Genomic DNA, 14,198 nt, shown 5'->3' on the forward strand with positions numbered 1-14,198 from the left:
CCCACTTTGGAGTAATGGTTATGCATATCACAGTCCATTTTTCTCTTACCATCAGGGAATCCGTCCCAGATTTCCAATCGGTCATAGCGACAGAATGCTCCCCCTGGCGTATTTGAATCAGGTTCTAGCTCAAAGCTTTCAAATTCCAGTATAATCTCTGACATCTTTGGTGCAAAGATAATATAAGTGCATTCAAGGCTATTGGGATACTTTTCAGGGAATCCTGGGGACTTAATCACTCCACTTGATGACGTAAAGTTTCTGGAACATTCAGGTCCTGTAAGCAGAAGAGAAAAAAAATCACCTGGGTTAACACTATACCACTAAGCAAAATAGTTTGCTGGAAAACAAATTAGGTTGTATTGTCTCTCCAGTGGCAAAGGTGGCTTTTCAATGAAACACCTCATTTTAATCATTGCATTAATCATTCAGCCAGCTTGTTCCTATTATTGACAGTCAGGTTTTAAAGTGCAATTCGCATATACTGTCTGATCTCCAATTTTCAATTTGTAAGGAACAATAGGAAAACTTGTACCAGCTCTAGAAAAAATTATGACAAATACAAAGTCATGTGGGACCAATGAAAGTATAAGCTGCAGAAATCTCGACAGAGCCCTAGAGAAATAATTATAGCCCCTTCAAGCTCAAATCTTTAAATCTTACGGCTGACAGGCTTTTATTGGTAAAATAGAATTTTTTACGAAAGCGGGAGAGTGAATTCAGTAGAGGGAGTAGTGGTTTCAGATTCCTGGGGCACTGACTCAGTAACTCTGCCAGATGTGACCTATGCCTCCTTGACAAACTAAATGTGAAAGGTAATTCGTACATGTACCAAGGGTGAGTGACTCATTCTGAGTGGTGTTGACACAGGTGCACCAGTAAAATGTTGCTGTTAGTGCAGGCATGATAAACTGTGTGATTACAGGCAGTGTTGCTAGAAGTCACCTAATGTCAGTGTTGACATACCAGCTTTCCCCAATGTCCCCATCATGGCATAATGGGATGCTCCAAACACTGCTTTTCATGGTGCAGGAAAGTGGCAGTAAAGATGCAAGGGTATAAAAGGCCAGATGACTGGGCTTGTCTTTGTGAATACAGGGTACTAAAACTGCAGTCCTTCTCTTGTTGACAGATCACATCTCTCCTTTATTGAGGTCCCTCAGGACTCCTTTCTATGAATCCCACATCTGCAGGTGTGCTCAGAGTCAGCCCCAGGCACTGCCCACACATCCTCCCACAGGGTCAGCACAGGTACCTCTCTCCGACTTCTGACACTCCAAATTTAATGAAAAGTGATTTACAGGATTTGGGGCATTGGTGGCTAGTAGCTGACCTGGGGAGCCTGAGCAGGATGACTTGAAAGAAGGTCTTTGGATATGGAGCAGAGGAAGGACACAGGCAACAGAGTTTGCTTGCAGCAGGCAGGTCTGTGCTGGAGGGTGTGTGTGAGGTTTCAATTTGGATGAGGATGCCCAGCATCCCTAGAGACTGTGGTCAGGAGCCTTAGAGGATTTCCAATGCTTTACACAGATCATTGAAGGAAAACAGTCTGTCTTGTTGCATATATGAATACTCTTGTTTCACCATAGAAAATGTTTTCCTTGTGAATGTGCCAAACATATTACCCCCCACAGATTTGGCCACCTCCCAGCTAAATTCAGCATGCAAGAGAAAGATGTGAATGAATCCAGTCGGTTCAGGTATTTTCGTCCTTCAACACTGACAGCAAATGCTTGAGCTATCACATCAATATTCAGAACACTTCATGGCATATTTTGGAAGGTGTAGATATTAATGCTCATGTAACCTGACCTATTCCAATTTGGGAAATTACATTTTGCCTATAATTAAATCACCCCCTTACACATTAGTTGGATATTTCTCTTCTCTCCCTGTCATTCCCTTGTCTCCTTGTCATGTACGGGAGGGTTATATTCTGGTTGTTGCTACTCACTCCTATCAGGAGCTGCTGTTCCAGGATAAAATAGCTTTGCTATGCCATTCATAGCATAAAGTGCTCTGTACTCCTCTTGGAATCCAATAAAAGATGCAATATAAAATGTAAGCCAGGATCATTATTACTTTATTAAATACAGCCAGATCCTGGTTCTGTGAGTGCACAATCATCAGGCTCCTTAAACTCACACATGGTATCTCAATATCAGCTTGCTTTATTTTAAACATATTCAAGTCAATTTGGTACAAGAAACAAAAACTGTTTCCAGAAGACCTGCCTCACTAAAATGCCCTCCATATATTTCGGCCCTTTATTGGCATTGTGAAGGAACGCCAGGAATTAAATCAACACTAAGGCTACGAGGAGCTCCATGTAGCAATGTTCACAGAAAGCTGGCAGAAAAGGTTCTAGCAGACACCAGACAGAGTAGATACTTCTGAGGTGGTGAAACTATGTGTGTACATGTGTATGAAATAAAGGAAGAGAGATGAGCTGAAGGAAAGAGAGAAAGGAGGCAAAAGAAAGAGCAGAGAAAGAGATGACACTGGCTATAATTTCACTTGCTTTCTGTAGGTGTCACTGACCCAGAAAATCATTTCCCTTCCTGGCTGGCACTGTCTTCTCTTTCAGTTTACACCATGAATTCAGCTGACTAAAGTTATGAATCTTGAACTTCAACCGTATAGATCCTCTTCTAGTGAACAGGCTTTTCATCCATCCTAGGACAGGCTGGCTGATGGAGCCAAAATGGTGAACATTTCAGATGGGCTAAATGTTGGGCAACATAGATTTCATGTTTTAGTCTGAAATTCAACTTCCTCAGTGTCTTTCTAGGTAAGGAGCTGGGTGAGAAGTAAAGGCAGGTCGTACTCTCAAAGCCCATACTTCATTTATCACAGTAATTATATGTGCTGGTCTCTCCTTACAACTTCTATGACATGGCATTTTAAGCATCAGGTTTAGAATTCAGCTTAGGACACAGGTAGCATAATGCAGTTTTTTCTTTTTAAAAACTAAGGATGATCTCACAGGAGCAATGGGAAAAATATGCTGTGTGCTGGAATGCAGCTCAGCACCACAGGACCTTGGGATCATTTTAATACTTCTCATATCTGGGAAATGATAAGCAAGGTTGTGAATATGCTAAAACACAGATATTAGTCTGGTTTGAGCATCTGAGCTTCACCTGTATAACAGGGTAAACTAGTCAGCTTTATTTTGTACAGAAATTAAAATGTAAATCTTGAATAGCATATATGCATTAACTCAAAAGTTTAAAAAGGCTGTGTTCCCACAGCAACTATAACTTATATCCTTTGTGTACACACAACATTTCTAACACTGTACCTGGTGATAACTTTCCTGGCTTAATATACAGTTTATATGGAATGAACTAGAGTTAGAGTTGCTCTGGGAGCCATAATTTTGAGTTTCCTGACTTCTGTGTGTGTAAAATCACATTCATAATGCCATCTTAAAATGGTTAATGTATATCTCTGAAAGATGTAAATGACCACACAAGGAAATAATCACAACATTCCTGTCAGAGCTCTGAGGTGCTGCTACACTATTCGAAAATAAATAAAAGCTTTTTTCTGGAAAACACTCAGTTGCTAAAATTGATTGTTTCGTGGACCATTCTTTCACTGTTCTTGTGTTTCAGTCTTGTTCTTTGTGAAAGATGGTTCTGTGTATATAAGCACTGAGAAACTTCAGGACACAGTTTCAAGAGTTTAGCCTCCTAAAGACACCAAAATAAATAAAGATATTTTTTCAGGAAAGCTTGGTGTCATTTGGATGCTGAGTTCTTTCGAAAAATGTGACCCTGAAGGTCACCAAAAGAATTTCTGGGAGCCAAGAGTGGATTTACAGACAGGGAAGATGGCGAACAAGAGGTCTGTGGCCCCAATTAGCACTGCACAGAGCAGCAATAGCATGCAACAGAAAAGAGGTTTCACTACTGTGCTTCTCCTCATTAACAGTACAGCTGCCACCAAGCGTGTGTGCTGAACGCAGCTGAAAATTTGTCCCTGGTTTAGGTGTGTAAAAGGGACTTGAACTGATTCTGAAAATGGGACACTGTCTGGGAGTGGTGTGTATTTGGAAATTGGGAGCTTTGAGCTGCTTTTGTGAATATGATCCTGAACACTGATGTTGAAGTCAACATTTTTTTCTATAACGTTAAGCTTATGTCTTTATGTATGAGTTTTGATCCTCTATTCTCCAGGCATGGAATACATGAATTATTTGTCTCTGTCCAGCTGTAGGGAAGGTTATGCCAAAAAATTTACTCGCCTTCTAGCTATTGACTCAGAAGGAGTTATCAAAGAGAGACTGTCCATAGGTCTGGATAGTCCTGGACTGTGGTTCTCTGGGCTTTCTCTGTGCCCCATACAGCTACAAGTGCTCAGTGGGACTGAACTCCTGGCACGAGCACCCAGCAGGACATGCCTGTGACCAGTGTGAGCTTCTCCTCTGCCTCCCAAACACAACTTGTGAAAGCAACAGCAACATCATCTGCTGCCCATGTGTACTCTGGTCCTTTCCAAGCCCACAGCCATCTCTTGGGAATTCAGAGCATAATGGTAACAAAAAAAAGTCAGGGAGTCAGAAGGTTACAGTGCTGTTAAGGCAGTAACATTGTAAATCATACAGTAATTATTATTAAAAAAAAAAGGGGGTGTGGGCAGGGAAGAAAGCTAATGTTTTAAGAAAGTCAAAACAAACAGCTGCTGAGGACTATCACATTACACCCAGAGGAGTCAATCCTCAGATGCAGCTGACCCATTGGATTAATGATTTACACCCACTGAATACATCCCCCACTTTGGAATGACAAGGCCAATATAACTTTCTCTTTCAAGCATTTTCATGTATTCCCCCCATCCCAAAGAATTATGGTGGAATTTTTGATGAAAGCAAAAATCAAAGGTTATGAGCTATGTAACAATGAATAGTTTCTCACCTCTTTTGAAAACTTCGTAACGGATAGAAAATCCTGCTCCGTGTGTCTCATAGTCGGAAACAAATTTAATAAAAAGATATGGTCCCGAAGACACTAAAGGAGGGGGAGCAATTTTTCCACAGTACTTTCCCCATAAGCGTCCTTCAGCATTATCGCCATCAATCACTTCAACATAATCATACCTGGTAGATAAATGGAAGGAAGAAACTTTTAACTTCCAGGAAAGAAGGAGACCTAATTAATTTAGAAACCATAACACAACACAGATAATCAAGAAAAATGCTAGCTTGCTTGGAAAACACATTATGCTGAAAGATGTAAGCAAAATGAAATAATTAAAATGGACTACATTATGTCTGTAGACATCATCTGGCAACATGGAACTATTAGGAAGAATGGTGTCCATTATGCTCGCAGACAATGTCAGCTAAAGTAACCAATTAACAAAAAAAAAGGAAATCTCATGAGCACAATTCTGTATTATTAAATTGTGTTCCTTTGTCTGTGTAGTGTTGTTATCAATACATAATGCATAGCATTCTTTTCAAACTGTGAAGTTCTGTTATGAATTCAAAAATGTCTTTTTGGCTGGAGCTCTTTATGAACAATACTTTGATTTCCATATGCTATCCTCCAAACATATGTCCACAGAATAATAAATAAATCCCTAAACGTTAGATTTTGTTCAAAAATCCACTTTGTTTCAGATCAGTGGTAGAAAATCAGTTTTGCTTACTAGCTGGACAAATAGTTTGGAGCAAATCACAAAATCCACATCAGTCACAGCACTTGTGTTTTTTTTTTTGTTTGTTTGTTTGGGTTTTTTTTTTCAGACAAAACTTTTTTCATTATGAATCATCTTTGCTTAGTTATTAGTTATTTGAATGAAGAAGCGCACATTATAATACTCATACTTGTATAGCCTGTGATTACTGAAGAGGCTGGGCTAAATACTGCCCTGGTTACTTGCTTAATTCCTAAGGACTTTATAAGGAAAAGCATACGATAACTCAATAATGTAGCAAAAGTTTGCCATTTTGCTTACATTAGGGTTCCTCAGCCCTGTCCCCAGAGGTGCCAGCCTGGTCTGAGGGGTTTGGTCCCAGGGGCTGAGGAGAACCCAGCAGCTTCATGCCCTGAGCCAGCCCAGAGAATACTGATGAGAACAAAAGTTGCAGAGACGCAGAAGCGGAGACAGGTCTGATTTTAAGTTTTATTAGCAGATGATTTCACTCGATCCCGGATGGGAAGGAAGAGCAGACACAATTTGTAGAATCAGTTTCATCTTTTCTTAAAAGGTGGTGGCATTTGGAACCTGGGTTGTGCTCTGGGTCTTTTTTGGACTGCGGCGAAAAGCTTTTCTGCTGCTGTTTTATTTAACAAGTTGCTGTTAGCCAGACAATCTCATTTACTTTTCATTATCCTACTACGACTGACATTAAAATGTTGCCATTAATTTGTTTAGACCTCTATTCTACTGTTATGTTCACTGAAATGTTCTGATCATATTAATATACAAGGAAGAGCTAAAAATGACAGGACAATAAAGTGTGTCTGACATTTTTCAAGAGATCAAGGGAAAAAAATGTCTTCATGATGACCAATGTCATTTTTAACAACTCTGCTCCAAACCATCCAGGGCACATTACTTATGTTTACATGAAGCCCCGTGAGACAACTGCAAAGATGATATCACTAGTTAAAGTGGACAGCTTAAGGCTACTTAAATTAAAAATGACATTACCTCATCAGTTAAAATTGTGTGCCAGCTTTGGTGTATATCAAGAAGAAAATAAAGCTGACACTGATGGAACTGTAAGCATTAACATATGTGAAATATTGTGTTAACTACATTTCCTCTTATGTATTTGATTTTTCTAGTAGCAATTGCTCAGCTAGTTATCTTCACTGTCCCATTTCAGATTGGCGGAAATACAAGTCAGAAATGCTCCTTTCTGAGATAATTCTGCAGATACTTTAAGTACCCTGCATTTTTAAAAAATTAGACTTCTGTTCTTTCTGTAATTTCTTTATTGTATATATGTAATGGGACTTGAAACTTAAGAAGAGAGTTGTAAAAAGACCTCAGAACTGCCTTTTTAAAAAATTTTCTTTAGAAATATCCTTAAGAATACCAGTTCTAGGTCCCTGCAAAACCACTTGGAAGTACTCAGGAATGAAGGCTGCCAGTTTTCACTATTTAGGGAAAAAATGAATGACAAGAATTATTCACAAAACAACCTTTCTCTGAATAATTAACCGCTTGTTAAAGAGAAAGAGTAACCACATAAACTCACAGGGTCTGAGTGACAGTCGTTGCTCTTCTCTCCATAATGACATTATTTCACCAGTTTCTCAGGCATCATTAATTGTTCAAGCCTCAACACTTTTCACATGAATATCAAGAACCCTATTTCTGAATTATTAAATTATGTGTAAAATATCAATTAAAAATACTAAGCAAATTTGTACTTGTTTTTTTAAAACTTCATTTAAAAAGAAGAAAAAAAACCTTAAAGGGTTTGAATGAAGTATTTTTATTCTGCTACACCTTTAAAACAATCTTCTATAGTCTTATTAAGTCTTTCATATACTGAGAAAAAAATAATTAACCTGCAAGTACCGGTTTTGCTATTACATGAAGTAAATTTGGCAAAAAAATATTCAAACTAAATTTTATCACTCTCCTAGGTTTTCTCTTTTATAGCAATAGCCCGCCCACACCTTTCTATTGTTCCTTATAGTGACAGAATTGCAATTTATGGTGCTCTTTCTGGCTGCTCTGCAGTTGTAAATGACACAATTTGGTTACTAAAAGGTTGTCTTCTAATGGATTTTGCAAGTTAGAGGTCACGCAGCCCTGCAGAAGACTGGAGAAATTTTCATTTTTTTTCATTTTTTTTCTTTTGCTTTGAAAAATTACCAAGAGACAGAAGAGAATTTTAGCTGTAAGAAAATAGGTACAAAGTACCATTTGAAAAAGGAAAACTTTAGAGATCAACCCTACAACCTTCATATCCTGAGGATCACGTCTTTCGCTCGGCAGCTAACAAATGGATTTGCATTCTCCCACACTGGCAGCAACATCTGATATCTGGCCTGCTGTGAGTATCAATATTATATTTTTCTTAGGCAAATGAAATTATTCTGGATTTTACAAGTTTATACTTGGAAACTAATGTCCTGCTGTCATTTTTGCACTTTTCAAAATCCTACCAGAGACCACAGTGTATCGCAAACAACTGTTCTTGTAAATAGGAGGAAGTACAGTCACAACTTGAAAATAGATTTGCCGCCAAGGAGGCTCAGAAAGCAGCTTGCATCTCCCTCTGGACTTGGTAGTGGTTCTTCTCCATAAGTTTGTCAGGAGAAGATGCTGTGCCAGGGATGCAGTTGGCACATTGGCATCCCTGTGAGGAGACTGAATGTGTCACCTCCTCAGTGCCCAGACAGCCTTGGCGCGCAGCCCAGAATACTGAGTTTGCAAATTTGGATTTCCCACTTGGCAATTCTTCGTTCAGTTACTGCTGCCAATGGTGTGGCAAATATTTCTTGTAATGTTATGGTCCTTTAGGGCTTATGGCAGACAGATGTAAATATAAACATGGTGCTAACCACTGCATGAAGTTTCAGGTGAAAGACTGGAGCATGACTTTATGTGCAGAAATAGGAGATGCTTACTTGGAAGAGGGGCTAATCAGTGGATATGTCCATGAAGCCAATATGCCATCATTGTAAAAGCATTCCCTTTTTGCCTGTCTGGATTTTTCCAGATATGCTGGTTTTGGTTGCTTTCTGTTTGCATCCTCTGTGGTGTGCAAGGACCGTGCATGGCTCTCGGGTGGCAGAAACGCACTGCAGAGCTCGCACATTCCCCCTGCTCCTCCCAGATGGTGCCTTAACATGCCATTACTAGACAGTCCTAATTTTATGGTCCAGTAAAACAATGCCTGGGACAGATTCCCATTGGAAAGATGAGGGACTCTAGAACTCCTCTACAAATTCTTGAAGGAATTGCAAAAAAACTTGCACTTTTTTTGTAAAGTGTAAGTTATGGGTTCAAGGAAAAGGCCAAGTGATATCCATAAAATGAACACTGGGCAATGAAAAACATAAACAGCTGCAGAACACAGATTTTGGTGAATTTTCTATTTCCAGTGCCTCATAGGTGATAATAGTGCTTATTTCTGGTTTCAGTTCTGGGCATGCTGGAGACCCTTAAGTGCGCTGTAGCACCTTGTACTGCAGAAAGTAAAGCGCAAGTGCTGGCAAACGCTGCTGAAGCCAGCCACTCTGCCAAGCTATGCTCTGCTTCTACACATTTTCCTATTATTAGGGCAGCCAGATCTTACTCCTTTTGCCTAAAAAAATTCCTTCCCAAGAAGTATGCAGAACTCAGCTGAAATCTAAATATCTGCCATTTTACCTTATGAAGCCATCAGTAAAGCATATACAATTATAATTTACATCTGAATATGCCATATTTTTCTGCAGTCTACTATGATACGCATCTATAGGGTGGTTATGAGTATTTCGGCTATTCACCTGTTAGAGTGAAAAGACTTTCCAGCTCTCTGTTTCTTTCATCAGCCTGATTCCACTTCCACCAAGCTGCTAAATCTCTCCCTCATAGGAGTTTTCCACCCTGGCCAGACTATCTTTGGTTCTGAGAATTTGCTTCTTAGTATGTATCCTTTTTTCGAGTTATTTTATAAAGAAATATTTTTAATCCTTGCAAGGCTCCATCTCAGCTGAACAGAAGGTATTGCAAGAGGAAATCTAAATAAAGAGTTTTGAGTTGTTCTGCACCATGGATTTGTGCCCCATTAGTGGCGGAGGGTTAGCAGTGTGGGATTTACTGCAGTGCTCTTGGCACAAGGCAATCTGTATCCCAGAGCTAAAAAAACTTAAGAACTGCAGGTGCTCAAGGGACAGCAACCTTAATCCCAGTTTATTAGCAACAAGAGAAAGAAGTATATGGTGTTAAAAATAAAAAATCAAGCACAGCCTCAAATGGGCTATTTTTCTGCCTGTAACCTCAGGTCTCTCTGGTTGCTCTCCATCTGAGCCTCCATGCATCCTGATGGCTCTTCAGGGCCTCCTGTGCCCCAGTCTAGCAAGCTGACCCATCTAATGGACACTGGAGGAGCAGTCCCCTCCTCTGGAGACATGTCAGGCTTCCCTGGCAGCTCGGTGCAGGTATCCACACAGAGAGGATACAACTCCTCATACATGGGCTTCAAAACACACCCTGATGGAGGTGGAAGCAGCATGTGGCCCTGGGAGGATCCTTGGTGATGGCTGCGTCAGCAGCAAACCACCAGGCCTAAGCAGGGCATGGGTACTCCCTGAGGACCAGGAGGCACAGGAACCACAGGGAACTATGGGGTTTTTTTGCTGTTTTAGCCCCTTCCCAGTGTGCTTGGTGCCATGGGGTCCTGCGTGGTGCATTCCTGCCTGACCACTTGCTCTCATTACACACCAGTCTTCCCAACAGAGGCAGCTTTCTCCATCCCGCCAAGTCAACTGTTGGTGTGTGTGAATGTATCTTTGATAGGATGAGTGAAGTGGTCTTTTAAAACTTTTCCTTCCTTCCTTCCTTCCTTCCTTCCTTCCTTCCTTCCTTCCTTCCTTCCTTCCTTCCTTCCTTCCTTCCTTCCTTCCTTCCTTCCTTCCTTCCTTCCTTCCTTCCTTCCTTCCTTCCTTCCTTCCCTCCTTCCTTCCTTCCTTCCTTCCTTCCTTCCTTCCTTCCTTCCTTCCTTCCTTCCTTCCTTCCTTCCTTCCTTCCTTCCTTCCTTCCTTCCTTCCTCTCTTTCTCTCTTTCTCTCTCTCTCTCTCTCTTTCTCTCTCTCTCTCTTTCTCTCTCTCTCTCTTTCTCTCTCTCTCTCTCTTTCTCTCTCTCTCTCTCTTTCTACTTTTCTTTCTCCCTTTCTTTCTCTCTTTCTCTCTCTCTTTCTCCCTTTCTCCATCTCTTTCTCTCTTTCTTTCTCTATTTCTCTCCCTCTCTCTCTCCCTCCCTCGCTCTTTCTCTCTCACTTTCTTTCTCCCGCTCTCTTTCTTTCTCTCCCTCTCTCTTTTTAAAATCTATTAAAAAGCCCAACAAGTCATTTCTCAGAGTGTGGACAGACATGCAGTGGAATTAGCAGCAGCCAGGCAGAGCAAACTCCATGAGAAAGGGGGAGGCGGGAGCAAGTGCCCATGGCAGGAAGCTTTTTAAACTGGTTTGGCTTGTACTGGAATTGTGGTGCAGATCAAGCCTGCTAAGGGAGATGGCATATCATCTGAGTCCCACAGTTCTCTAAAGTGATGGATATTTAAATACGCAATTTGCAATCAATTAATGATTTGCACTTTACTGAAATCCCTGTCAGTTTTGGGGGCCTTTGTTTCCATTGTTTTTTTGTGAGCTGGTGTTTTTGTGGTCTTCACCCAGGGCCAAAATTCACTAAAGTTACTGATACAAAGGTCCTGTCAACCTAAGAGATCTCTGGGAATAAGGCCATTGGGATTTGGCCCCTGTTCAGTAATTTACTAATGCCATTAACTGACAGTGGGCCTCCATTAAGAATAAACTAGTGAGGATCTATTTTAGTACAAGACAATGCTGTAGTGAAAAAGAGAAAAGATGTAACAAAGACATTGATGAAAATCTACAGTTACCCACTGAAACAGTTTGATTGCAACTAATGTTAGAAACAGTTTTGTTATTACACTGGTTTCTGGAATCATCTAATGCTTTGGGATTTGCCCTTTCATTTTAAAATTAAGCTTTTAATTCTGTGCAGAACAGAGGAATCTACAATACAACATACCTTAACCAATAAAAGTTCAAAAGCCAGAAGTAATAAAAATAATCATTCCTATTTTAAAATCTGATTATCCTACATCTTATCACATGCTTCTGGTTGTTTGGCTTGTGCCTTTTGAATACCTGGGACTGGCAGAACTGAAGATCTGAACTAAATAAGCAAGATTATATCTGCACTTTTATCTATACAGCTCCACTGAGAACATTAGACAGATCTTTAGCTGCTGCAAATGAGATTAGCCCCTTTATGTCAATGGATCCAAGCCAGTTTACACTGATATATGGCTAAAGAGGGCGCAAGTGGTGACAGAATATTTTGCCTTGTGTTTACTTAGTTCTGTTTTATTTACACCAGATAAAAAATGGAAAATTCTTCAACACAAATATGAACACCAGAATTCACTCCAGGAATGAATGTAACAATGTCATACAGAAAATGAAGGAGATTCAGAGGCTGTAGACCAGATTTTGCATTTTAGCATTGCAGTGTCCTAGGGGATATAAAATGAAAATTCATCTGCTAAGGTCTTCAGCATATCTATCTGCAAAATGCATTTTAACAAGGAAAAGATTTGATCTTAAAGGAGGACAAACTCCACCGATTTCACTGCTTGCCACATACTGTAATAAATTATAATATAACGATCCCAGTATATAAAAATGAAAGCCTCTTCTGGGAAGAAACATTCAATTTTAAACCCCTTCAGTGAGGAACTTCAGTTCATAACTTTCTGGCATAGAAAAATGCTGTCTTTTCATGGAAAAAGTTTTCTGTCTGTCAAATAAGACAAATCTACAAATCCATGACTTCCACTTTAAGTGGGGGGAAAAGAAACACTTAGCAGTTTAAAGACTTCAGAGATGAAGGAGCTTTCTAGTGTCAGACTGGTGAAGTTTAATATTTATAGGAAATTCACATGCCTCTAATTACTCTAAACTCAGTTCCCAAGTAAAATATGCCATCTGGAAGATATTAGAGTCATTTACAACTTGTTCACCTCCCTATTTCACTGCAAAATCTTACCTCTTGCCAACTTTCCAGTATTCTTCACAAAATAAAATGCAGTCTAATTTTTACTGGTTGTTTCATAGTTACTTTCTCTACATTGAGCCAGCTAAGAGCTTAAGAAACTGGAACAAAATGTATTTTTTAAAAAGTAATTTTCTTATTGCTCACTATACCTTAAGCTTTATATTCTTTCACATGGACATTTCATCTGTGAGGGTTATGCCTTGCCTTACTCTGGTGTTTAGCCACTAATTTGACATGGTTAGATTCGGAAAGATATTGTAGGTGATCAGAGAGAGAAAAAAGATGACACAAGCAGTCATCTTGCATAAGAGTATGCTCTTGTAAGGCAAAAAAAAAATCCAAAACCTCAATTATACAGTTTTGGTTTTGGTTTTATGACCTCCCAAGAGACACCCATCAATCAGAAAACTTCTCGTTAGTTGAGCAACTTCATCCAAGTATGCCATTCTGTTTATAAGTGAAGCTTTGCAACATTCCTCCGAGGTAAAGCTGTCATTCTCATTTTACATATGTAGAGACAGAAGAGAGAAACTGAATGCTGACAGTCTCCCAGAAATTTTGCAAACAACAAGGAACAAAGCCTAGATAGCCAGATACTGTGTTCTAAATATAAGAGCCCAGTCTAGTTTCTCCTGAAATAATGAAAAGATTCTGATGGCTTCTGTTGGTTTCAAATAAAGCTTCTTAACAGAGGTTTGAAATTTGGAAGTTTTCTTAAGCTATAGGATGAGTGGAAGAAGGAGCTGCAAAGTCTCACACAGTCTCACAAATACAATTGCGTGATTTCTGTAAGAGAACTACACTAAATAGCTTGCATACAAAGACTCATGCATATATACACACTGCTGCAAGGAGTCAAAGACTATCTGTATGCCCCTATATCCATTAAACATCGTTTTCACGTGCCTAATTAGTTTTATGATATGTAGATGTGTTAGTGTGTTAGCATGTGCTGCTGCATTCACTAAAAAGCCTGATTAATTGGCAAGTTATAGAAGCTTCAGCTTTGCTTCTTCAAATGCCTGAAGAACAGAGAAAAAGTTGTATCAAATGAAAATCAGAATCATTTTTGATTTCTTTTTCTTTCCCTGAAAGTAGAAAAGGAACGTTTTAAAGTGATGGCAACCTTATAGTACTCCATTTGGGAGTTTTGAGCTGCTGATTAATTTGTAATTATCCTGTTGGGATCTATGTTGTATATTAATCATAACCTTAGGAACTTGACTTTTTAAAGTATTAGGTAGATGTCAGCTTTTCACAGAAACTGTGAAAGTTCACAACATAAAATAAGTTCCATGCTTTTGAAACTCATATATTTGTCCCTTGTGGACTGTCTACAGCCTCACTGAGCAACACCCGTAATTAATGAAACTAAAGCGAGCTAAAGGAGAAAGGAAATTGCAGACATACATATCGACTTTAGACACAAGTTATG

General features: G+C 39.5%; 1 protein-coding gene across 5 annotated transcripts in view; it reads right to left on the minus strand.

Annotated features, from left to right (window-relative positions):
* NRP1 (neuropilin 1) overlaps nt 1-14,198 on the minus strand; it is a 116,057-nt gene that overhangs the window by 64,002 nt on the left and 37,857 nt on the right. For all 5 annotated transcript variants that reach the window (XM_082047175.1, XM_082047174.1, XM_082047173.1 and 2 more), the window contains exons 4-5: nt 4,923-5,104; nt 50-277 (exon numbers count right to left, since the gene is read on the minus strand). In XM_082047175.1, the coding sequence (XP_081903301.1) occupies nt 50-277; nt 4,923-5,104 (410 nt within the window). The remainder of the gene's footprint in view (nt 1-49; nt 278-4,922; nt 5,105-14,198) is intronic.

Source organism: Streptopelia decaocto (assembly GCF_964273445.1).
Source record: "Streptopelia decaocto genome assembly, chromosome: 2".
Lineage (NCBI taxonomy): Eukaryota > Metazoa > Chordata > Aves > Columbiformes > Columbidae > Streptopelia > Streptopelia decaocto.